This window comes from Erythranthe guttata, chromosome 14, assembly GCF_056151865.1.
Source record: "Erythranthe guttata isolate IM_541 chromosome 14, IM_541, whole genome shotgun sequence".
In the NCBI taxonomy this organism is placed as follows: domain Eukaryota; kingdom Viridiplantae; phylum Streptophyta; class Magnoliopsida; order Lamiales; family Phrymaceae; genus Erythranthe; species Erythranthe guttata.
In genome coordinates, this window is record NC_142546.1 from 5688995 (window position 1) to 5714753 (window position 25759).

Genomic DNA, 25759 nt, shown 5'->3' on the forward strand with positions numbered 1-25759 from the left:
ACACATAACCGTGGAAGATAAACCCATATTTTCAGTAAAAAAATAGGATTTTGTGCAAAAAAAATTGTTGTTGACGGTAGAAGATTATCGTGCGGCTATAGCAAATGCCCCCATAAGAATAAGCCCAAGTAAAATGTATTTTTTTGTTCATTCTTCCAAGAGTAGCTATTCCCCCCCTAAGGAAAATCATAGATACAGTAAATACCATTTCTTTCTCACTCCAATACCACCAACATAAAAAAATAAAAAAATAAATAGGTAATAATATTAATATCCTTAATAAAAGCAATACCACACACATTTTGTGTGTGATATCAATTTTCATTAAGGATAATAATGTCATTACTTATTTATTTTTTATTTTTTATGTTGTGGTATTGGAGTGAGAAAAAAAAGTACTCCTTGAGCCGCTACCTGCAGTAAAGTAAACCCTCGTAGTTCCGGATCCAAATTCAACAGTGTCAATAAAGAAGTCTGATATTACTGAAAATCCAAAATCCATGGGCGACTAAGATCTGAGTCCTCCGTCTTCTTCATTTCATTTCTTTGATTATCGAGATTTACAATGGCTTCCATAAACTATTATTTCCTACTCGCGATTATATTTTTCCACAGTTATCGACTCGCGATTGCTGATTCTTCTATTCAAGGATGTGGTGGATTCGTTGAGGTTTTTGTCCAAGGACTTAATTGGATTTTGTTCTACTTATGGATATTTATTTTTATTCTTAACCTACTTACTATGAACGATTATTATGGAATTAATTTTATCTGTTTTCTTTTGCAGGCGAGTTCAGCTTTGATAAAATCGAGGAAGCCAACGGATGCGAAATTGGATTATTCTCACGTTACGGTATGAGAATCTGTTAAGACATTGATTAATTCTTTTTAGGATCTATGATATATATATATACTGCATTAATGTATATCAGTGTTGGCATGTAAATGTAACGATACTCTGGTTTTGAACAATGTAGGTTGAACTACGGACGTTGGATGGGTTGGTTAAGGACCGGACACAATGTGCTCCTAATGGTTACTACTTCATTCCAGTTTACGACAAGGTCGTCTATTCGATACTTTTACCCCTTCTATTATTGATGCTTTGATCTGCATTGGTTTGATTTTCTTGAATCTGTTTTTTTTTTTGTTTGGTTTTAATAACATCCTTATTCACGAGTCATAGTTAAATGAAAAAGTCGTAAGTTTATGGACTAAACCCTAAATCACTTCAAAAAGATATATTGAGTATGAAAGTATTGAGTAAGGGTGAAATTCGATCAATTTCCGTTGTATACTTCCACAATTGTGCATTTCTAGTTCAAAAGCTATGTTTTTCATGCCTAGATTAACTCTATATAATTGAAACAGTTGTTGTAGCTGGAGCATATGATAATTGATTTTGAAGTCAACTTGTAACGTTTTGGTTTCACTTGCAAGTTGCATTATTTACTGTGGAGTGTTATATCAATGAGAAGTTGGATTAACTGATCATTGATCAAATGTATCTCTTGGTGATCTTCCTGTAGTAACATTCATCTCGTTTCATTTTGTAAATATGCTTTTACCTTGGTTGCAGGGTTCTTATGTAATCAAAATCAAGGGACCCGAGGGATGGACATGTGCCCCCGAACAGGTTGAGATTCTTGGTTATGTCTTACTAATATGTATTACGTGTTTTTGGTATATGTATATGTGTATATATCATATTTATCCCTGGTCTGTATTCTTGACAATAAAAATTCTCTTTTAGGTTCCTGTTGTTGTTGATCATGCTGGTTGCAATGCCAATGAAGATATAAATTTTCGATTTACTGGGTAGGTACTTTTATTTTCTAAGTAATTGATCACACTAAATTATTTGTATGTGGCCCACATATATTTACCGTCTTTACTACTTCTACAGGTTCACGTTGTCCGGAAGAGTCGTGGGAGCAGTTTCTGGGGATAGCTGTTCAATTAAAAATGGCGGTCCATCAAATGTGAATGTCGAGCTTATGTCTCCCGGTGGGGATGTTGTCTCTTCAATCTCAACTACATCAACCGGAACTTACTCATTCAAAAACATTATTCCAGGTCTAATAATTATTCCTATTTCTTCTTCCTGGATTATAGCATGTATGCTTTTTTGATACTTGAAGATGGACTACTTGGTATCCTTTTAGACTGTCAAACAGAGTCTGTCACCTATCCCTTTTCACGAGTTGACATGTGTTCCACTATTTACATTCCTTTTTTTCTTTACAACAAAATCTTCTCCAAGCGATGTGTTCCCTTTTCTTCTTTCACGGATTAAATGGGCACCTTGAAATAACACCAGGCATTTCCTACTAAACAAGCAATTATTTTTAATTTCAATATGGAGTCCACTGTGCAAGAACTTTTTTCAATAAGTGAACATCGTATAAGAATGACTGAGTCTTAGCTGTGCAAGGAGGAAAGTAACTTACATTTTGCATAACTAAACTTCAAGCAGCTAGGTGTTTAACTGCCCATACATTAAAGTTATTCATAGCTAATCTTATCCTTTTTGAAATCTCCATTTTCTTAACAACGTCTCTCCATGCATGCAGGAAAGTATAAAATTGGTGCTTCACGTCCTGATTTAAATATCGAGATCAAGGGTTCTGTAGAGGTATTACATGGATCCGTTTATTCCTCGCTCTACTTTGTCATAATCTTTTCCTTCCTACTACAATTGGCATATCCGATGTCTTTCTTTTGCTGCAGATCACACAAATTCCTTTTTCAATATTCTTACATGAAAACATTGCTTCAAGTTCATGTATAACTGTGCAGGTGGAATTAGGTTTTGATAACAGTGTGGTGGATGATATTTTCTTCGTATCCGGATATGATATTCGTGGTTATGTGGTTGCCCAGGTAAATTTTTGCCACAGTCGATATGAGAATGTGTTCCATTTTCTTTTCCTTTTGAGATTCAATTTTGCAGCAAAATAGTTCAACATTGCCACTTGGTTGTTTGTATTTAATGTAATAAAATCACTGCCTGCCTGGCAGCTTTATTTTGAATTCTACACTATTTGTTGGCTGCCCTTGCCACACATTCCATTCTCTAGCTTGTCTATGGATGAAAAAGTTCCATATAAAATTGGAATGTTTCCATTTTTGTAGTTGGCAATTGCTAATATTTTATAGATCTGGTTTTCGTTCGTTGTTTTTTCCTAAATAAATATATCTATTGTTTTTTGTTGTCATATTATTAGGGAAATCCCATATTGGGAGTTCATTTTTACCTATACTCGGATGATGTCTCGGAAGTAAATTGCCCGCATGATTCTGGTAATGCACCTGGTCTGGGGAGAGCTCTTTGTCATGCTGTATCTGATGCTGATGGGATGTTCAAATTCACATCAATACCATGTGGTACTATGTACTTTTATGCACTTATTTTTGTCTTAGCCTCCTAGCAATTCATGGTTCTTGTTCGTTTATAAAAATTGTTATATAGTAATTCTCGTCCTATGCATGTTACTCATCTAATAATGGCAACTTCATGTGTTTTCCATGCGACCTTCAGTTTTCGAAATATTTCCAAGATCTGAGCCATTAATATGGTTTTAGTTCCGTAAATTCAGGCCTTTTTTTTTTTCCTGCGTAGGATTTGTGTGTTCAGTTTCCAATGATTTGTTGTGTCTTGCTTCCGACATTTGGTGTGCTCCTTAGAATGTTTTCTGCGGCATAATTTGCTCTTCTGTTGCCGATTATGTGCAATTGTTTGTTCTTTTTAGAGGTCTAGTTTCCCTATTTTCCAACATGCCCTATGTTGGCTGATAAATTTTTAGATGTTGAAAGTTTGTACTAGACATGCATCAACCACCGTGCAATACCGGAATTGCTGATTGCATTTGGAAATCTATCAGGCCATTCAGGAACTTACTTTCAAAACTATTTTGCTTACCAAGAAAGTAAATTAGCGCAATATATCCGGTTCCTCAATCTTTATCCGAATGTTCCCTTGATTAGGTATGAAATGGGGTTATACAAGCGTTATAACTTATAACTCAAAATAAAATAATTTCTATGTCGAGTGAATCTCTTGCTTGTCTGCTTGTCCTAGGTGTTGAGGTTCATCCTGCATTCATTTGATAAAATACTTAAAACGCTTCAGAACTTCTATCTTTGAACGCACAGTAATACCACAGTTGTTGCACAAATTTGTCGAGTGTCTGGTGCTTAGCGAATGATTGGTGAAATGTTTCAGGTATCTACAAGTTGATACCTTTCTACAAGGGCGAGAATACAGTTTTTGATGTTTCACCTCCTTCAATGCTGGTCTCTGTTCAGCACGATCATGCTATAGTCCCTCAAAGGTTTCAGGTACAAAACATTGGTTGCTTGAATTATCTCCAATAACATTTTAGTTTCGGCAAAGTGCATTGCAGGATTTATTTTGAACATATGAAAACAAAGGGGGTACTGAAAAGTTTTCATATGTAAAAATCCATTTTCAGTAACTCCTTATGAAAACTGAAAATGGATTTATTGTTTATCTCTTGTCCTTGAAAATGGATGGTTTAGTTATATAATGGTATTATATTACTCACGGGGAAAAATGGAATAGTGTTATGTGCTCTAGTTAGCAGGTTAATATTCTTTCTCCTCCTTTTACTTTTACTGTGACCAATAACTTGCATGCTGCAAAGATTTTTGTATTCTATAATTTGCGTATGCTTCCCTCTGTTACATTCTTCATTTATTCACGCAACTGCATTCCCTAGGACGCATGAAGTAGTGAACAGCATTGCCTATTTTGAACTAGTTCACTTTCTTGTAATGTACTTTGCGGTTTCATCCATTTTTTTAATGCTAAACTTGCTTTATTTTCAATAGAGTAATCATTTGCCTCGTTGATATTGGATAGGTAACTGGGTTTTCTGTTGGAGGTCGTGTTGTTGATGGTAATGGCATTGGGGTGGATGCTGCAAAAATCCTAGTGGATGGCCATGAAAGATCAATAACTGATAAAGAAGGATATTACAAACTTGATCAGGTAAAATTACGATCTTTATAATGCCAAAATTTCATGTTGAGTCCTTGTGTTTAACTCAAATCTTATGTAATCAATCATTGTTGCAATAAAGAACCTGACTTTGTCTGTTGTTCATACATTTTTCCTTTCCACTTGATCATCCATTTTTATATGGTACATGCTGTCAACTATGTAGATATATCATTTATGTGCATCTTTAATGTCCTGCATATCTCATGCAATCAGCTGGTTTCCCTTTACAGTTAGTAAGAACTTTTTTGTTCTTTTATATTTTGGCCTTTGAGTGATGAATCATCAATGCTCTCAGGTTACATCACAAAGATACAGTATTGAAGCCAAGAAGAAGCACTACAAGTTTGAAACACTAAATGACTTTTTGGTAAGAGATTCTCTCAGCTTTTATTTTGATAACATTTCAGTAAGGTAGACAAGTTTATAGATAAAAGATAATTAGCACCATGAATTGATCCCTGTGGTTCTTCATTGGCTACTCATTCATTTCATTTTTCTGTCCTAATCTGTTTTTTGCCTAGGTTTTACCAAACATGGTTTCAATTGTTGATATCAAAGCTGTATCATATGATTTATGCGGCACGGCACAGACAGTTAGTTCTGCTTACAAAGCTAAGGTAATTTGTTTGTCATCTCTTTGCAAATCACAACAGCATTGTGCATATCGTTTTCTTACTAGCAAGTAGCCTGATAATTGATTTAGATGGCTAGGAAACATAAACTAATATGGTATATTTTCTCTTTTCTTTTCACTTGGTCATAATTTAGTATAGCGCTAAATCGCTGTAGCTGGTAGTTTGCAAGTTTGTCACTGGTAGTATGCTAGTAGACAATACTTTTCTGCAAGCAAACGGAAGTTTAATAGGTGAAGAAATCTCTTAATGGTAATATTTTGGATGTGATGATTCCATGGAGATCCAGAAAATTTAATTTGTTTGGATGGTGGCAGTGATATTGAAGGTGTGTGCATCCACTGAACACTGATTGATATATTGGTTGGGTATGGTGGCGGTTGGTTTGACTGCAAATATCATGTTGCGAGTTCTGCATTGTTTCTGAAAACACGATAGGCTCTACGGTCTTTTTCAATGCCTTTCCTGAATTGGTACAAGTAATCAATCATCTGAATTTTCAGGTTGCTCTGACTCATGGACCAGAGAATGTCAAACCCCAAGTGAAACAAACTGATGAAAGTGGCAACTTTTGCTTTGAAGTAAGCTCTTTTCTTGCGACACTTATTTTTTCCTTTTATGGGGTGTAATTTCTCAAGTGTGACATTCACGAATTTTCTAATGTGTTTACTTTATTGTATATCGTCACATCTATTTGAAGCAAATAACTTATAAATCTACATCATGGGCGATAAATACAGGTTTTCATTTCTGTCATATGAATTCGGGTACTTATGTTTTCCAGGTACCACCTGGTGAATACCGCTTATCTGCTTTTGCAGCCACGCCTGAGAGTGCTCCAGAACTTCTGTTTTCTCCAGATCACGTCGATGTTATTGTTAAAAAGCCATTACTGAGTGTCAAGTTTTATCAGGTCTGACTTTACATTTATAAGATGGCTTAAATGCGTTCCCTCCTTTATGTGAATGCTTAAGAAATTAAGATCTTGCTCGCTTTCAGATTGTTGACAATTCTCAGTTCTTTTTGTTTATCGTCTTCTCCTGGATATTTATGTAGTTATGTTGACTCTGCGTACTGTTCAATCCTTACCCTCAATGACATCTCTACTCCTATTATTATCATTAATTTCTTTGAAAATCTAGGCACAAGTCAACGTTCGTGGCTCGGTTGTCTGCAAAGATAAATGCGACTCTTCTGTTTCTGTTACCCTTGTGAAACTGGATGATAGAAGGAAAGAAGAGAGAAGGAAAACTAATTTGAGTGAACAGAGTAGTGAGTTCTCCTTCTCAAATGTACTTCCCGGGAAATACAGAGTTGAGGTAATTATTAGCCTTTAGACTTTTGATTCCTTTTCCTTTCTAAATAAGAGGCACATTTTACTGTTCCATGTATGTCTGTGCATCACTGCAAACACTACCGTGTTGTCAATTCACATCATTTATGATACTAAAAGTAGCTATCATCCCCGATACAGAAGTTCAGAGCTCCTTTAACTCAGTGTTAGAAGTCTTCCTTACGATGATTTATTTGTTCCTTTCTAGGTCAAAAGCAATTCCCCCGGAACTGCATCCGGAGAAGATATATGGTGCTGGGAACAAAACTTTATGAATGTGGATGTTGGTGTCGAGGATGTCGAAGAGATTACTTTTATCCAAAAGGGTTATTGGGTTAGCCTAATTTCCAGCCACGATGTGGATTCTTACTTGGTACAAGCAGACAGTTCTCGAGTGAACTTGAATATTAAGGTCAAAGATCATTCATAAATCGTAACTAAACCTCCAATCCATTATTTTCTGTAAAATCACCATCATCATAATTGTTTTCAAATTGCAGAAAGGTTCCCAGAAGATTTGTGTAAAGTCTTCTGGTGTGCATGAGCTTCATTTTGTCGACTCATGTATCTCCTTTGGGAGCTCCATCGTGAGAATTGATACATCAAACCTATCGGTATGATGCTTATTGGGGTGACCCCTTCTCCTTTCGGTTCTTTTTGTTATGTTTTTTTCCCTTTCATCTTCTTGTTTGGGTTTCTTTCTTTGGACATGATTTGCTTTTTCTTGGGATTCAATTTTTTTTTCTTGTTTCTGCAGCCTATTAATTTAAAGGGAGAGAAATATCTTCTCAAAGGACATATTAGTGTTGAATCAAACGAGAATTTACCTGAGAGTATACCACTTGACATTGTAGACAATCAAGAAACGTTAGTTGGTGGTACTATTGCCAAACATGTCTCTTCTGGAGTTGATCAATCAGGGGCTACCATCTATGAGTATTCTGTTTGGGCTAATTTTGGAGAAAACCTGATCTTTGTCCCTCGGGACTCAAGGTATATGTGCCCATATGCTGCAATATCAGTTCTTCCGGCTTTCATATTTTCTGAGGTTTTTTTTTTTTTTTTTTTTTTTTATATTCTTTCATCTTTCTCTTGAATCTTTTTCTATTTCCTTGTTGAATTGCCTATTCCATGTGGGCACTGCTGGTGAACACGTAGACTAGTGCATCTGCTACAAAAGTTTGATTTTCTACAAGTTACTTGCGTTAACTAAGGGAAATATTCTTTCCTATTTCTTCATGTTTATAGTAAGGGTTAATTACACCCACGCCCTTGAGGTATGCTAAAATAACTTTAAGGTCCCTGTGGTATCGGTAATTACAATCACCCCCCTAAAACATCGTTAGAAACCCTAACAGGATAATGCATTGGATATGTCATTTCGATAGAGTTTTAACGGACTATTAGTTTCAGGAAGTGGTGGTGACAACAGCTATGGGTGATTTAAGAAATGTTGGGGGAGCCATATCACCCCTTAGCTCTATGTTGTCTAGACCACTTATTGAAACTATTATTTCGTTAGAACTCTATCGGAATAACGTATCGAATGCATTATCCCGTTGGAGTTTCTAACAATGTTTCAGTGGGGTGATTGTAATTACCGATACCACAGGTACCTTAAAGGTGTTTTAGAATACCTCAGGGGTGTAGGTGTAATTTACCCTTACAGTAATGACATAAGGCGCATAATGATATTTAAAGATGAAATAATATGTCTTTTAGGGTGCTGAACTTCTAAAGGTCACCTTGTCTAACTTAGAACTCGACTTTGACCAATATATTTTACCGAGTTGACCAATATTGTATCACTATCTTGGTTGCTATTACGAAATTTATGACGTTATAAAATTTGAGAGGGTTGATGTCACCAATTGAAACCTGAGTTACTTATGGTTTCCTTTGAATAAATTCAAATCATGTTACAAACTGGTAAGTCGAGGTGGGAGGGTGGGGGTCATGGGGTTGGGTGCAGGATTTCAAATTCTGACCTTACTCTAATAATCATGTTCAGGTATCAACCCACCTAATGAGGGTTCGTAACCTGAGTTACTAGTGTTTTTATCTCTGTTGTTAACCGAGTTAACCGATATTGTATCATTATCTTATAATTGATTATTTAGTTGCTATTATGAATATTATGTCCTCATCCTTAACTTACATCTGCTGCAGGAATGATGTGCATAAGAAAATTTTATTTTACCCAAGACAACAGCATGTAAGGGGATCCCGGAGTTTTTCGTTCTACTTATATTTTGTATCTGGGAAAATTGTTAGCTTATTTAAGGTTTTCATCATATTTGATTAGGTGTCAGTTGTACAAGATGGCTGCCAAGTTCCAATCGCTTCATTTTCTGGTCGGTTGGGGTTATATATTGAAGGATCAGTTTCACCCCCTCTTTCTGATGTTTCCATACGAGTTCTTGCTGAGAGAGAGAGCCATATTTCTCAACTTAAGCAAGGCGATACAGTGCTCGAAACTACCACAGGGACGGATGGTTTATTTCTTGCAGGACCTCTCTATGATGATATAGGTTACAGCATTGAGGCATCAAAGGTTTGAAAATTTAATAGATACAGTTCAGATTATGTTTATCATCACATGGTTTGGTTACCTTATATTGCTTCTACACCTTGTTAGCTTATATTCTATCTACTAATCACCTTGTTAGATTTATATTATTCCCAGTTATCACTTCTTTTCAACAGGGATGTGGTCTTTTGTTTGTCAAATCCTCCAAACATAAAAATTGGTAGTTTTCTGGAATGTGAGTGTTGCCTAGATATTTGACAGATTCTTGAAAATGTATTATAATTTATAAAGAGCTCATTTGATTAAGTCAGTGTTTGTTGGATAGTCTGAATATTAGGCTATATATGGTCCCAGCCAATCTTTTGATAAACTAGCCAAGTTCCTGATCACGAGTTCGATTTATCATAATTTTGCTCGCATCTTATATTTCCGAAGTTATGGTTGTAGCTTATTTCTTTTGTTCAAGCAACCATAGCATCTTTATAAGAAAGTTGTCCAAGATGGCCCTTTTTTTTACGGAAGTTAGATATAAGCCTGTTTTTTTCCATGATTCTAATCTATGGGTCATCTTGGGTTTTGAGTATCTTAGGGGGATAAATTCTTCTATTATTTTATTTCCTTTTGGAGAAAATGGAAGTTGTTACATGTTTTGCTACTCATGTCCTTGCTGATAATTATATTTGCATTTTCCTTTCATTTGAAAGAAGTGTTTCTCTTTTTCCTCGTATTCATTATCTTGTTTCTGTTTCTAAAAGAGCACAAAGAGCTACCTTCATATTGTTCCATTAGTTAGGGGTGTAATAGATACGTTTCATAATAAATTAAAGGTAAGGGTTCATCTTTAATTAATTGCTAGCTATGAATGTGTAATACCACCATATAGTTGCCGGTTTTTCGATCAATGAGTTAAATTTAGAAAAAGATTGATATACCCGTAATGTTTTACACCCAAATTGAACTACACTTGCATAAGACATTGCTTATAACAACTGTCAACTGAAAATGCCATAGGAAAGCATATTTAGGTTTCTTTTGCAGTTAACATGCATGATGATGGAGCTTTCTCTTTCTTGCAGCCGGGTTATTACGTAAAACAAGTTGGACAGTATTCATTTTCTTGTCAGAAGCTTGGTCAAATTTCTGTGCGATTATATTCTAGAGAAGACAGCATTGAGCCATTTCCATCTGTTCTCCTGTCGTTGAGTGGCGAAGATGGATATAGAAACAATTCAGTAACTGGTGTTGGTGGAACTTTCATGTTTGATAACTTATTTCCTGGAAGTTTTTATCTCAGACCTTTGTTGAAGGTACTCAAATTAAAATTCTGTTATTTGTTCTGCTGATTGATCACTTTTTAACTTTATTTTTTATGGCTTCATTTTTTGTGTGCTGTCCAGCATTTTATTTGTACCATTCCAAGCTAAGTTGTCGATTCGCAGAAAGAAAAAAACTAAGAATCTCAAATCAACGGAAATCGTGAAATCATTTTTTGTTGTTGCATAGAACCTTGTTTTAGATCTCTCTATGTCATTAGAATCACATGTTTCCTTTCGGTTTAGTTTTAGATTAGCATACATGACTGGACTTGCTTCTTCCCCCATCTGCATATTATGGGATATGCTTTCGTATATTTCTCAGAGTTTGTGGTTCACATTTGATAACTCGGTTTAGGTAAGTATTATAAGAAACTCCAATGGGATAACTAACTGAGTTCTCAAATCCCTTAACCACCATTTGATTCCCGGATTCTGAAAACTTATTCTCCAGAAGTGTTACCAAAATGACGTTGCATTTTTATACCTATATTGGGATGCAAAAATGCATCCTGGATATACAGGTATCAAATATCCCTAGAAAAATAGCACACCACAATTCAATGTTTTTATAAATTTAAAATAAAATTTAAGATAATGATACATTCGTTTGATATTTGTTGTTGGTAGATGATGTGCTTAGAGTACACTAGTTTTGTAGAGGTATCAAAATATTATCCCAAGTATCAAATGAGCATTTGATAACTCAATATGATATTTATGCATTGGAGTTGCTCTATAACATTATTTTCTCTACTTCCAGGAATATGCTTTCTCCCCTCCTGCAGAGGCGATTGACCTTGGCTCAGGGGAATCCAAGGAAGTCATTTTTCATGCTACTCGTGTCTCGTTTAGGTATCATGGCTCTTATTTTGCACAGCAATAATTGGAAGTTATCTTTCTTCATTATGTATTCAGTATAATTGGAACTCCTATTTGCCCAGCAATTTTACACTTTCTTTATCTTGATATTTTTTTTGTATATAACTTGTACAATCTGTGCGTGTGTGGTCTAGCACACATGTCATTCAGGGCAGAAGATTTCTGTCCTAATTTCAGCCTTTTGTTAGATCGGAACATGTACTTTGATATTTTCGTTATCACTCCTGTTAGAATTTGGGGGAAGGGCAGGATTCGAACCCTAGATGAACTCTCCTAATAGTAGAGGCTAGGTACCAACTCTCCTAATGAGAGTTGGTAAACTTGTGCTCTATATTAGTTATTAGATGCTCAGTAGTGTCTTTTTGTTTGAAATTGAACTATTTCTAATCCGTTTGGCTTTTTTTAATGGACTTGTAGCGTTACAAGCGAAGCCTAATAGTTTCAAAAGAACTCTAAACATTTTCTTTCTTTTGCAGTGCCTTGGGCAAGGTAACTTTATTATCTGGTCAGCCAAAAGAAGGAGTATCAGTTGAAGCAAGGGCTGAGGCAAAGGGCTTTTATGAAGAAACAACAACAGATTCATCAGGAAGTTATCGGCTGAGGGGACTCCAACCTGACACTACATATGTTATTAAAATAGCAAGGAAGAGTGAGCTTGATGGCGTACATATTGAGCGTGCATCGCCAGATTCCTCGACTGTAAAGGTTAGTTTGACTTTTGATGATTGTGATATCAAATTCTGACTATGCAGACTTTTAACATCTTTTCTCGTCACTATGTAATTTTAGGTTGGGCATGAGGATACAAAGGAGGTAGATTTTGTGGTGTTCGAACAACCAGAAATGACAATTTTAAGTGGTCACGTTGAGGGAGAAAATATAAAGGAAGTAGGTTCCCAAATCAGGGTGGAAATAAGATCTGCTAGTGATCCATCAAAGGTCGAGTCCGTGTTTCCGTTGCCAATTTCAAACTTCTTTCAGGTGAAGGACTTACCAAAGGGTAAACACCTTCTCCAGCTTCGATCTGCTCTCCCATCCACTACACATAAATTTGAGTCTCAAGTTATTGAAATCGACTTGGAGAGCCAACCTCAAATCCATGTCGGTCCACTTAATTATAGGATTGAAGCGGACATCCACAACAAGCAGGTAATTTTGCTTCTCTTGTTTATTCAATTTTTTTTTATTAGGGCAGTTGCCTATATATATATATATATATATATATATATATATATATATATATATATATATATATATATATATATATATATATATATATAACGCTTGCACTTTGATGGGCTTCAGGAATTGACTCCTGTACCTGTGTATCATCTGCTTTCTGGAGTTGCGGTGTTTGCTCTGTTCATGAGTATGCCAAGGTATGCATGCAACAGCATCTTTTATTATATTTAATTTAATTTTTTTTGTTTGATAAGAAATATAAATTTAAATTGTTTTGTTTGAAATTGTGAAATGTAGGTTGAAAGATCTGTATGAAGCTTTGGTAGGAATGTACATGTCTTCTTCAACTGCAAAGAAAGATGTTAAGAAGTTTACTGTCAGAAAAAAGACATACTGAAAGACTTATTAGAGTCTAGTTTGCCCCTTCAATGGATAATTTACTATAATTTAATCTAACATTAGCCGAACACGCCACGTCACGTCACGGTCTTGTTTGGCTGGACGATTTTTGGTCTTCCTTCCTTTTGGCTTTCATTGTGCTCTTTTTTCATTGCAATTAAGTTATATTTTTAAATTATCAGGAAATGATAGTCATTAACAGTGAAGCTTTTCAAGTGTATTTTTGATACTCTACCGTAGTGAGCTTAATTGCATTTTGTACTTTTATACTCAACGACTAGAGAAGAGAAGATGGAAATAATCATAAATTGTAAATTATTAATCTATATTGTCTAGATTTGATTCATTTTTGTTCGCATTATTGGGTGTACAGACCTCTTCATTTCCAAATTATATAGAACTAACTACCAAGTGGATTACAGTCTAAGAGAATCTCCCCTCATTTTGAAATTTTTTGACATACCCCCCTCGCTCACCATGAAGTATTTTTAAGGCCCTTTTAAAATCAGTTTTAAACTCTAGTCACTCACAGTCGTCTCTCTCTTCCTCTCTCAACTCTCAAATTCAAATCCCGCCTCCATATATCTCCAACCAGCGAAGTTGCTTTCTGGAGTCACAACTCTCTCTCCGGTGGTCGGAATTCGATGGTTTTACTACCGTTGGATTCCTCTCGTCGAGCTCTTTGTTTTGGTGGTGATTTCATTCAGTTTGGAGCACTCGATCTGTTTCCGCAATTGTTTTTCAGTCGACGCATATTTCGACGACAGTGTGTCTTGCCGGAGGTGTATTTTGTGTTCCGGCAGTCGGAATTTGACGGGCTACCCACCGTTGGATTCCTCTTGTCGAGATCGATATTTTTTATGATTTCTTTTTTCTTTTGTGCTTAAATATTTCCATGCACAAATGTAGATGAGACAAAGTTCATTTCATATAATTCAGCCCGTTATACAAGAACCGACTTCTTATCTCCCCTTAACGGCGGGAAAATTGTTTCATTAAAATAACAATTGACAATGTATGCCATATAAATTCTCCCATTAGGGGTGCAAAATATTGCATAGCACAAATTATAAACAAACCATGTGATATCATGTTATGTGGCTGAAAATAATTGCTTTTGAGAATCTAACAGATTCTGAACATAAATAATCAAATTTTAAAATTTTGAAAATCCAGGGACCAAACTATAAATTTTGAAAATTTTAGGGATCAAACTGTAAATCTTGAAAACTTCAGGGACATGGTTGCAATTTTAAAAATTTCAGTGAAAACTGAAAATGCTTATGAGAGGAACGAGCTGCATATTCTAAAAAACATTTGGACTGAATCGTAAAATTTTTAAAACCGGGGACTAAAATGAAAATTTTGAAAATTTTGAAAGAGTAAACTGTAAATTTCGAAAAATCAGAATATGCAGAGGGTTTGCAATTTTAACAAAAAAATCAGATCCCCTTTTTTTCGTTTGGTTTGAAATTTCATCTCATTTCATGTAGACCAATTATAAAAAAAATCATATACCTACCTCCATAGATATACATTTGGAATGAAATTTACAACTTTAATTGAATTGGTCAATATCGTGACTCCAAAATCACGCAATTTCTTTTGTTTTTGTGTTGGTGCTCGATAAAGCTTATCAACATGCTTTATCGTGAAATGGATTTATGACCAATCATTTTTCATATTTCTCACATCTCTTCACCTCTAATGGTGAGATAAATTTATATTGTAATAAGCACCATGATACCTATATAAGATATCTCTTGAAATATTTTGTTATTTTAACTGTCAAAGAATAATAACATTCAAACGAGCTTTGCATTATTTCAATTTTAGCTCCACAACTCGTATTATAGTTCGATATGCTATCAAATTTTCTTGATTTTTGCTAGTACGAGTGTAACTTTAATTTTTATGTTGCTACTTCACGAGCATAATTTAAATCAAAATGTTGCTATTGACGGAGTATTTCAAGTCACATGGATTAGATAATATTTTCTCTTACAAATTTCCATTTTTGTATCTTCAAAACACATATAGCAACATTATTCAATTTGTGTCATTGAGACACGTATTACCAATACTTTATTTATATGCTCAAGATACAATAATACTTTGTTGTGTCTTTAAGACGCATTCTCATATGAAATATTTGTCTATTCCTTCATGACACATAAATGGATCTTCAACTTCAATGATCCAAAGCTCATAGTTACGTTTCTTCTTGGGCTATCAATAATAATTTCAAATTAGGCGATGTGTCTCATATCATTGAATCACAAAGGAATAGTCTTTTTGAGTACATATATAGATATAATCTCAAGATTTGAGTATTATTGCTTAAAATTATGTACTCGATTCGATTTGAGCCTGGAGGCTTCATATAAATCATTACAGTACTTGCTATGAAATAAGAGTACTATAATTAACTCAAATCTTCATATATAATATTGAACCACAAACTGAATAGTTCTTTCGAGTACAATATACTATTCAAATATCAAGGATTGAGTTTGGGTGAGCATTTGGAGCGGATCCCCTATTAATAAGCAAAAAACGGACTCCACTAAAAATCTAACACGTGTACATGTTTAATAAAGAAATAAGAAGTGGAATATTATGCTCCAGTTACATATTAGAATCCATTTCAAAATACATATTACTCTATTATATATATATATTTTGTATCTATTTTTATGTATCTTTTTAATTTTTTAGCAACCCTTGTTTGTTCATTAAAAAACACTTTGTAATTTCTTTGTAATTTCGATGTAGATGTAACTTTTTATTTCCTATATATAATATTAATTAAAACAAACAATAAAATTAGTATATTAAATCTTATAAATCAATACAATTGAGACTGACAAAATTAGAATCTTTTTAATTAATATATTACAACATATGATAATAAAAAATAACATTTAAAAATAAATTACAAAGTGTTATAATGTGCATATAATTTATCAAAACAAAAACGTACATATAAGTTTTATTTAAATAAAATGGAAAAAAAAAGGGACACGAATTAAAAAAAAAAAAAAGAATAAAAAAATTTAATTGCCAATATAAACTCGTTACTGTTAACTAGAGTATTTTGAAATAGAAGCATATTCATTGTTGTAAACTAGAGCAGTTAAAATGGGTTGCAATTTAATAAAAGTATGTACACGTGTTTCTTTATTAGTGGCGTCCTATTTTCTCACATTAGCGGAGCGTCCGTTTTCAATTTAATCTCATTGAGTTTTATGCCTTGAATTTATGTACTTAATTTGGGGTCTTAGCCCTATAATTGGTACTTAATCGTAAAATAATAATACCTTGAGTGGGAAATACTCATTAACTCAAATATTCAATTTTGAATATCATCACTTTGACCTTGAGTCTAATATATTCAATTGAGACTTCTAGTCTTCAAATTTAATGTAGGCCTCAAATCTTTATATTTGATATGCCTCCACATAAGCTTTCAAGCTTTCATATTTAAAATAGGCTTTGAGCCTAAAATTTATGAATTTCGAGTTCTTTTTCGATTAATGGAGGGAGATTTTCAAGTTGCATAAACTAGAGAGCATGTTTGGAATTCCAAATAAAATTCTTAAGATGATCATGGAATAAGTGTAGTGATAACTTGTAACTTCGGATAACACAAGAATAATTTCTATTATTACAGTTATTTTTTTTTCATCATCTTAATTTTATACAGTTATTCTTCACTCAACATGTAATATAAATATTCAATTGCAACACTATTATAATTATCAGATAATGATGAACGTACCAAAATTTATTATACTCCATTAACAAATTTTCTTTACCTCAATATTTTGACGATTCGAAAAAAAGCCGCGCACGATAGGCAGCTCTGCCTTTCATGAGTATTTTGAGCGTATTTCATTCGTTTGGGATCCGATTTCAGCGATTCAAGATGTTTCGAACATCCAACGGAAAATTCAACAAGTTTCGTATTTTGCATTTTCTGAAATTCGGGCATTATCATGTCCAAAACTGGGCTCAAAGTACGAACTAGTGAATTGTACAAAAAATCACCTATAACAAAATTAAGATGATTAATATTTAATTAATTCAAAACAACAATAAAATATTTGAAATCAACTCCCTTTTCATCTTCTACGGTTGAGAAGTAATAATCTACTTTGCATCATCTTTACTCGAAAATTAAAGTAGAAGTATCGTGCTGATAACGTGTTATAAAACAAGGGAAAGACAAGAGAGCAAGTGTGTGTATGTATTGTATTCTTATTCAAGTGTGTATCAACTCTATACAATGGTATCCCTTTTATAGTACAAGAAGACCATTCAAAAGGTCATGAGTTACAAGAGAATGAATGGCCTTAATATCCACCATTATCACCTCTAATTACACACACTAATGATTTTGTAACTCCTATAGACATTCACCATAGGTTACATAATATATAGTACTTAATTGTGAAATAATAGTACTATAAATGGGGAATACCGACTAACTCAAATGTTCAAGAGTATTATCATTTAGACATAAAGTCTAATATACTCAATCGAGATTTCTAATATCGTATTTAATCTAGGCTCTACGCCTACAATCATCCCTTTTGTATTTAGAACATCATGTTCATCTAAAAAAAATTGCACAAGGGACAGCTCTGGCAGAACTCAGTATTTTACGCATATCTCTCTCGACCGATATCCGATTTTGATGGTTCAAAGTGTTCCGAACAGACAACAAAAAATTCTAAAAGTTAAGTATTTTGCATTTTGCTGAAATTCGGACATTATCATATCCAAAACTGGGCTCAAAGTACGAACTCGTGAATTGCACAAAAAATCACCTACAACAAAATTAAGATGGTTAGTATTAAATCAATTAAAACAACAATAAAATATTTGAGATCAACTCACTTTTCATCTTCTATGGTTGAGAAGTAATTATCTTTTTTGGATCATCTTTTCTCGAAAATAAAAATAGAACAATCGCGTTGATAACGTGTTGAGAAATTAATAAAGAAATAACAAAGCAAAAGGGAATTGAGATAGCAATATAGATATCAACAAGTATATTATTCTCTTATTCTTCTTGTGTGCAAAATACATTACATAGTGTTATATATATATATATATATATATATATATATATATATATATATATATATATATATATCACTAGAAAGACCTCTCAAAGGTTATGAGTTACAAGGCCATAATGGGATCATCAATAGGTATTATGGTGTGAGTGATGGTGCTAGCTTGTTGATGGTGAGTAACGGTGCTCATCCAGTACACCTTCAAGAATTCATAACATGAAGAAATTTAATGGAATTTTAAAGTGATAAATAATTTGGAAAAAAAAAAATTGCAAAAGTAACAAATAAAATGGGAAGGGGTGGATTACAAAATAAATAAAGGATCATATCCTTAATAAATAATTCCTAATATGGTTTGAGACGTTTGAATAGATTGTGTTCAAAATACAAAGCCAGTTATTATTAAAATAAAACAAATAAAATACTGAGTTGTTCTAGTAAAGAAACAATGCATTCGCTCAAAAGGTGACCAAAAGTCGACGTGCATTTTCTGGCAAAGAGATGGTTTCCTTTTAGCTATAGAGGAAGGCCTACTCTCAGATCTCTTGCAAATGGGATTGTCGGATTTCCAAAGCGCACGATTGAAAATCGTAATAAAAAGGGTGACTGGGAATCGAGGGTTCTTGATAACGAACTGGTTGACCAAGCTTGCGTCGATGTCTATACATGCTATAGTATTGGTCACAGGGTGCTTACAGATGATTAAGAGGGTGTTTGTAAAAGCTTTTGAAAAGTAATTATGAGCTTTTTTTGGATCGATCAGAATTACTTTTGAAGTGTTTGCATTATCAGCTTTTGCTACTATTTTTCTTAAAATAAGTTGTTTTAGGTGGTGTTTGCAAAAGTTTTTATAAATAGATTATGTGTTTTTTTTTGGCTCGTAATCTATTTTGAAGTGTTTGCAAAAGGGTAAAATTCAAAATCATCCCTAAGGTTTGCACTCAACTTCAAATTCATCCATGGGGTTCTAATTGGCTTCAATTTCGTCCTTCCATGCCTCATTTTCGGTGCTATTAATTAGGGGGGTCTGCATTTATCAGCATATTTTTTTTTTGGAATAATTAGTTGGGCATATAAAATATTTGGGTTGATTGGATTTGTAGCAAATATCAATTGCAAAAAATGGATTTATCGAGAAGTCAAAATCCAATGAGGAAATTTTATCAAATACCCCCTAATTTTAATTAGAGTCCATGTTAAAAAAATTCATATATAATCTTCATAGAGAAAATAATAAATATTATTTTCCTTTTGAAAAAATGGAGCCAAATAGTTGATAAAAGTGATAATGGGCAGTTTTGAGAGTTCAGAAAATTTATTCTCATTTGGCCGGTGAAAAAATGCTTGAAGGATGAATTTGAAGTTCAATAGAACCTCAGGGATGATTTTGAAGTTGATAGCAAATCTCAGGGATGATTTTGAATTTTACCCTTTGCAAAATGAACGTTTGCTTTTGGTTCTCTTAACATAAGCAACTTTAAGCTATAATTTGTCAAGCACCCGTGATCCTACTTTTTCTATTTAAGTTTATTTTTCAGTAAATTTGCAAATTCCCCAAACTTTTAATAATAAACACTTAAAACCAACTTAACTCACAATCCATAACTTCTGCTTTTATAGGTAAACACAATAATATTACTGTCAACAACATCAATGTTATTATTTTTTTGGGTTTTTGTTTTGTTTGAATTATTCACGGAGTAACGTAATAATATTACTGTCTATTATTGTAATATTACTGTAAACACAATAATATCACTCTGGTTGACGGCAATATTACTGTTGTTATAGTAATATTGTTGTCAACCACATCAATATTATTATTTTGTTTGGATTTTTTTCTTTGTTTGAGTTATTCACGGAGCAACATAATAATATTACTGTCTATTATTGTAATTTTACTGTGGTTGACGGTAATATCACTGTTGTTATAGTAATATTACTGTCACTCACAGTAATATTAATTCTTTTGGCTTTTATTATGTTTACATTTGTTGAACGGTCAACATGGTAATATTACTCTATTACACAATAATAATGAGTTTTGTTGTGTTAATATTACTGTGCTAGAGATTAATATAGCAATATTGTTGTGTTAAACTGTAGTTTAGTTAATTTTACTGTATTTAATAGTAATATAGTTAATATTACTGTCAATCACAGCAATATTGCTGTTTAAACGAAAAAAAAAAAGTCAACGCCGGAAACCGGCGACAAAATCTGGAAGAAAAAAAAAAAAAAAAGTCAACGCCGGAATCCGGCGGCAAAAATTTTTTTTGAAAAAAAATGGTTTTGGGTCAAAATTGAATAATTTGTGAAATTTTGGATCAAATTGAGGTTAACTAAATTAATGATGAAATTGGAGCATATTAAAGTATGATGGGCTATTTTAGTCTTTTACAAAAATCTGAACCATGTGTGGATTTATTTGTAAAAGAGTTATTTGTCTGAATCTTTTTATGAATAAGTATCCATTGATGGGCTTATTTATAATCACCCCTATAATATATTCACACATAGAAAAATACACACATGTTGGTATGTGTTGATAAAGTGTGATATACTTTATATATACTGTATCCGATATATACTTCACGATGTATATAAAGTATGAAACATAATAAATATAAGATTATGATACAAACAAAATACTAAATGATTTTTCTCAAAATTAAAATTTGATACTTAGTAACTTAGTTAAAGAATATGATATTAAAGTGATCCCTCGCTGCACACGTACGTATGGAAAACTAATTGTCCTAAAATTGATGATTGCTACATTTTAAGAAGTGCAAAAATGAAACTTCCATGTTGAATCTGTTCAGAACCAAAAGTGCCACCACTCAAAGTTACATTACTAAAGTTGCCCTTTTTTCTTCTTTAAAACGATATCATTTATATATATATATATATATATATATATATATATATATATATATATATATATATATATATATATATATATATTGTTTATTTTATGTTATACTCGTGAAAGATCTACCCGTTGTAAACTTCACCGTGTGTAGCACATAATTGACCGTTATATGTGATATATGAAGTAAATATAATGGATTATTAAGGTATACATGCATCACAAGAGCATATATATATATATGAGAAATGGATCAAAATTCTTTTTTTTACTTCTCCATTATTTTAGAATGAGATACACAAAGGTTACCAACATTGTTGATACACAAATCAACTGGGCTCAATGGAAGCTGCACAGTGACAACACATGGAAGCATAGGTAGGCCAAGGATAAGACCTCTATTCGCCGGAACAGTTATATTGAACCTTCCGTTCACATTAATGATGCATGTGCCAAGAATGGTACATTTCAGGCTTACTGGTACACCGAAAAATCCTTGCCCGGGGCACTTTCCGATCCGCTGGGTGTGCAGCATAGTGAGCCGCTAACAGTGAGGCCACGCAGGGTGACCACTTGGCCGTGGCCCAGTCGGTTGAGGCGGCGGCAAAGAGGAGGGTGTGTGCACCATATTATAAGAAGCCATTTTCTGAGTGGTTTGATGTTTAATTGCTTGTCCCGATGAAATCAAACCAAAGTAGAAATACTTGAACGAGATCATTCGTTAAGATTTCAATATTTGAGCTCAGTTTCCTAATCAAACTAATTCGGTACATGCATATTTTTGTTCGATAAGCTATGGAATTTAGTTCGCACGACTTTCCGTAATCCATTAAATAATTAATAAAATATATATATCTACACAAAAACTCAAACTACTCGAGCTCGATTTGTGTTTGACTTCAGTACTAAAGCTCATTAGAGCTGGAATCCATTGATTATCAAATCAAAGCTCAAAAAATATTTTGAAAGTTCCATAAAAATTCAATAATATTCAAAAACACATGCATTATGCTATACTCGAAACTTGGTTCATGTACGACCCTAATTATGATGAATTTGCAAATGCACCCAACCTTTTGAAATAAGCACTTATCACCAACTTAACTCATAATCACCAACTTCTAATTTTTTAAAAAGCTTTTGGAAACACCACCTAAGTATATATAATCTATGTTTTTTGAAAAAGCTTTTGGAAACACCACCGAAGTGTAATCTTATTGACGTTCGATCCAGAAGAGAAGGAAAAGATCTTAGACAAGTGAGCTTTTATGATCCAATGAAGAATCAAACTTATTTAAATGTTCCCATTATTCTATATTTCCTTGAAAAAGGTTCAACCCACGGGAAATGAAAGAAAAGTATTGAAGTTCAAAATCTTAGAATAGAATAAAATAAAAATGACGAGTAACAAAATCTCAGAGGCCTTTGTCAAGCATAGCACGGACGCGCATCGGCAATCCATAGAGGCGGATAAAACCGGCAGCATCTGCTTGATTATAGATATCACCACTTTCGAAAGAGGAAATGTCTTGTCGATATAGACTGTTGGGACTTTCCCTACCTGTTACACTCACACACCCTTTGTAGAGTTTGAGCGTCACCGTTCCAGTCGTAGTCTTTGTTATTTCCTTCATAAATGCATCCATCGACTCCCGAAGCGGATCGAACCAACGCCCAGCGTACACTAACTCGGCGTATTTGAGAGCAAGAGAATCCTTAATCTGTATGGTTTCACGATCAAGCGTCAGAGACTCGAGCTCACGTGCAGCAGTGAATATGATGGTGCCACCTGGCGTTTCGTACACACCGCGGCTCTTCATTCCGACCAGCCGATTTTCGACCATGTCCACTCTGCCAATACCGTGCCTCCCTCCAATCTCGTTAAGCTCTGAGAGTAGAGATGCTGGAGATAATTCTTTGCCATTTATTGAAACTGGGAGACCCGAAACTATACCGATTTTCAGGTACCTGAAGAGATGTGGGATTGATTGAATGAGAAAACATAAAATAAAATAAACTACTATATGCATGAAATTGAAAAGGAATTAGTAAATGAAATATACTCGGGTTGATCGGGTGCGTTTTCAGGGGAAACACTCATCATGTACATGTCCTCATTTGGTTCAACTGCTGGGTCCTCCAATATGTCCCCCTTTTTAATATTAATATTACAATTAGCCCCTTAAAAAAATTGACCGAAATTTACGAGCGGTGATGCGTATAAGCAACTTTTGTTAGGAAACTAATTAATTAATTACCTCGTGACTGAGATGCCACAGATTCCTATCTCTGCTATAGATGGATTTCTTGGTGACGGGAACAGGTACGTTATGCTTTATAGCATATTCAATTGCATCTTCTCTTCCGGTTATTTCCCATTCTCTCCAAGGCACAACAACACTTAGTTCAGGATTCAGAGCGAAAAAGGTAAGCTCAAAACGGACCTGCAATAAAAAAAAAATATGAATATTAAATTAATAACAAATAGGGGAATCGAAGTTATGAAGCATGCATGCCTGATCATTTCCTTTCCCAGTACATCCGTGTGAAACTGCATCAGCTCCAACCTCTTTCGCAACATCAACCATCGCCTAAATTTTTCAATACATAAAATACATTATTTTTTTTTTTTTTGAAGTAGGAGGAGAAAAGCCATGGAAACAATTTTATAATAATAATTTAATATTAATTTAATAAAACACCTTTGCAATAACAGGACGAGCCATGGATGTCCCGAGCAAGTACTTGCGCTCGTAAATAGCACCAGCACGCAAACACGGAAATATAAAATCTCTGACAAATTCCTCCTTGAGATCTTTTACCACTAGTTGACATGCTCCACTAGCCTTCGCCTTTTGTTCCAAACCTTCCAATTCTTGTACGCCCTGAACAGTTTTGTATTTTGCATCAGACACTTTGCGTTTAACCACAACTTCATTTTGTTTCTATATATTTATTCAAATTTCGAAAACCAAAAAGAACGTCCTGCAATAGTCTCAATCTCAATTACTGTTGACATATATATATTTTAACGTACTTGACCAACATCTGCAGTGAAGCAAACAACCTCGCATCCATAGTTCTCCCTGCAATCAAATGAAAAACTAAACAAATGACAACAGAATTTTCCCGCATACTACTAAATCTTATCTTTCTCTACATACAATCTTAGACTTTTCCAGAACTTGAGCTACTATATATAATAATTATATGATGGAAGAAGATCATCAACCGGAAAAGAAAACGAAAAGAAGAAAAAAAGTCGCTTTTCTATACAGTATTTTGATAAAACAACGCAAGAAAAAAATCGGTGAATCAACAAACACTAGAGATGAATCCGTTGTTGAAGTATGAAAGACGAAAGGATGATGAATCAATCGTCCATTAGAATATGAGAGATGAATAAACATACATACCGAAGCCACGGTACAATAACAGAAGTATCTAAACCGCCACTATAGGCCAGCACTACTTTATTCAATTTTTTGCGCACAACTTTTCCATCAACACCACTCGAACTCATTGCCTCCTTTTTCGATATCTGCACACACAAATTCATTCCAAGTCACATTAATAATAATAATCACCAAGGCTTAATTATATATATATATCTTAAATCTCTATAAGTATATACTTATTTGCTCAGTCATTATTTATAAAAGAAAAGGGAAGAAAATAAATGATTAATTATTAGAGACAAAATTGTGCATTTGTAAAACAATGGTGTGAGAATTAAGTTGTATTAACTTCAAATCAGATTGGAGAAAAAAGTATCTTCTAATTTAATAAAGGGGGATTAATTATATTGATATTGAATAGGTGGTTGTTTTAAATTCCACCATTGAAGAACATATGACCTACTGACAAAGCAAATATGTCCACCCAGAGAATGAATCAATCACTGACTGAATAGTACCAAATCATTTATTTTTTTTAAGCAAAAAACTTAACTAGAGAGAGATTAAGAGAGAGAGAGAGAGAGAGAGATTACAACAGAGCAGCGGCGGCGGCGAAGGGAACTGAGGCAAAGAACGGCGGCGGAGAGGTAGACAAATTGTTCCCCTAAAATGGAGTTTATTTAGATTGAGTTGATGGGGATTGTTGGCCCATTTTCACGCTAACTGCATATTCTACATTCCATTTCTTCTTTTTTAAATATTTCTTCCTTTAAATATACCCATTCATATCTTTATTTTAATCAAATTTTATTTTATATATTTAAAATTTGAAATTTTTATTCCTAAAATCTTTTTTTTTTTCGTTTGCTAAGAAGATATTTAGGGCTGGGATATTGTCATTCCCATGTTTGGTATGTACAAGTGTACAACTAATGACAAATGGAATAAAATAATAATTTCCTAACTAGTCTAATTTCATATTTCACAATTAAAATAAGGCCACTAAATACGCCCATGAAAAGGGCACTTAATTAAAAGAGGGACATCCAACTTTTTTTGTCTTTCAAATAAATCCAATTCATTCAAACTTATTTGCAAATAAGGAAAA

At 33.7% G+C, this 25759-nt stretch overlaps 2 protein-coding genes across 2 annotated transcripts; one reads left to right on the forward strand and one right to left on the reverse strand.

The window, feature by feature from the left end:
* The first annotated feature begins 135 nt into the window (after window positions 1–135).
* On the forward strand, window positions 136–13658 carry LOC105956606 (Carbohydrate-binding-like fold). The gene is made up of 27 exons (XM_012980460.2): window positions 136–670; window positions 788–853; window positions 978–1064; window positions 1580–1636; window positions 1754–1818; window positions 1907–2076; window positions 2574–2635; window positions 2800–2883; window positions 3228–3387; window positions 4226–4341; window positions 4886–5014; window positions 5322–5393; window positions 5548–5643; window positions 6162–6239; window positions 6443–6571; window positions 6801–6977; window positions 7200–7403; window positions 7492–7605; window positions 7749–7984; window positions 9161–9206; window positions 9297–9545; window positions 10598–10828; window positions 11598–11689; window positions 12193–12421; window positions 12506–12865; window positions 13022–13095; window positions 13196–13658. Exons 1-27 carry the CDS (start codon window positions 566–568, stop codon window positions 13293–13295), a joined length of 3588 nt encoding a protein of 1195 aa, XP_012835914.2. The 5' UTR covers window positions 136–565; the 3' UTR covers window positions 13296–13658.
* Window positions 13659–22517: 8859 nt separating this feature from the next.
* On the reverse strand, window positions 22518–25505 carry LOC105956605 (argininosuccinate synthase, chloroplastic). The gene is made up of 8 exons (XM_012980459.2): window positions 25245–25505; window positions 24670–24794; window positions 24291–24339; window positions 23956–24138; window positions 23770–23844; window positions 23512–23697; window positions 23317–23405; window positions 22518–23221 (listed from the first exon to the last, which is right to left on the reverse strand). The coding sequence occupies exons 2-8, from the start codon at window positions 24774–24776 to the stop codon at window positions 22669–22671; spliced, it is 1242 nt and encodes a 413-aa protein (XP_012835913.2). The 5' UTR covers window positions 24777–24794; window positions 25245–25505; the 3' UTR covers window positions 22518–22668.
* Window positions 25506–25759: the final 254 nt, after the last annotated feature.

Bases quoted from the DNA above. Each gene is read 5' to 3' on its own strand.
- LOC105956606 (XM_012980460.2), top strand. From the start codon at position 566: ATGGCTTCCATAAACTATTATTTCCTACTCGCGATTATATTTTTCCAC. The intron at 2,636-2,799 runs GTATTACATGGA...ATAACTGTGCAG, and splicing joins AGATCAAGGGTTCTGTAGAG to GTGGAATTAGGTTTTGATAA. The intron at 10,829-11,597 runs GTACTCAAATTA...CTCTACTTCCAG, and splicing joins ATCTCAGACCTTTGTTGAAG to GAATATGCTTTCTCCCCTCC.
- LOC105956605 (XM_012980459.2), bottom strand. From the start codon at position 24,776: ATGAGTTCGAGTGGTGTTGATGGAAAAGTTGTGCGCAAAAAATTGAAT. The intron at 23,698-23,769 runs GCATGCATGCTT...TTTTTATTGCAG, and splicing joins CTGGGAAAGGAAATGATCAG to GTCCGTTTTGAGCTTACCTT. The intron at 23,406-23,511 runs GTAATTAATTAA...AATATTAAAAAG, and splicing joins TGTGGCATCTCAGTCACGAG to GGGGACATATTGGAGGACCC.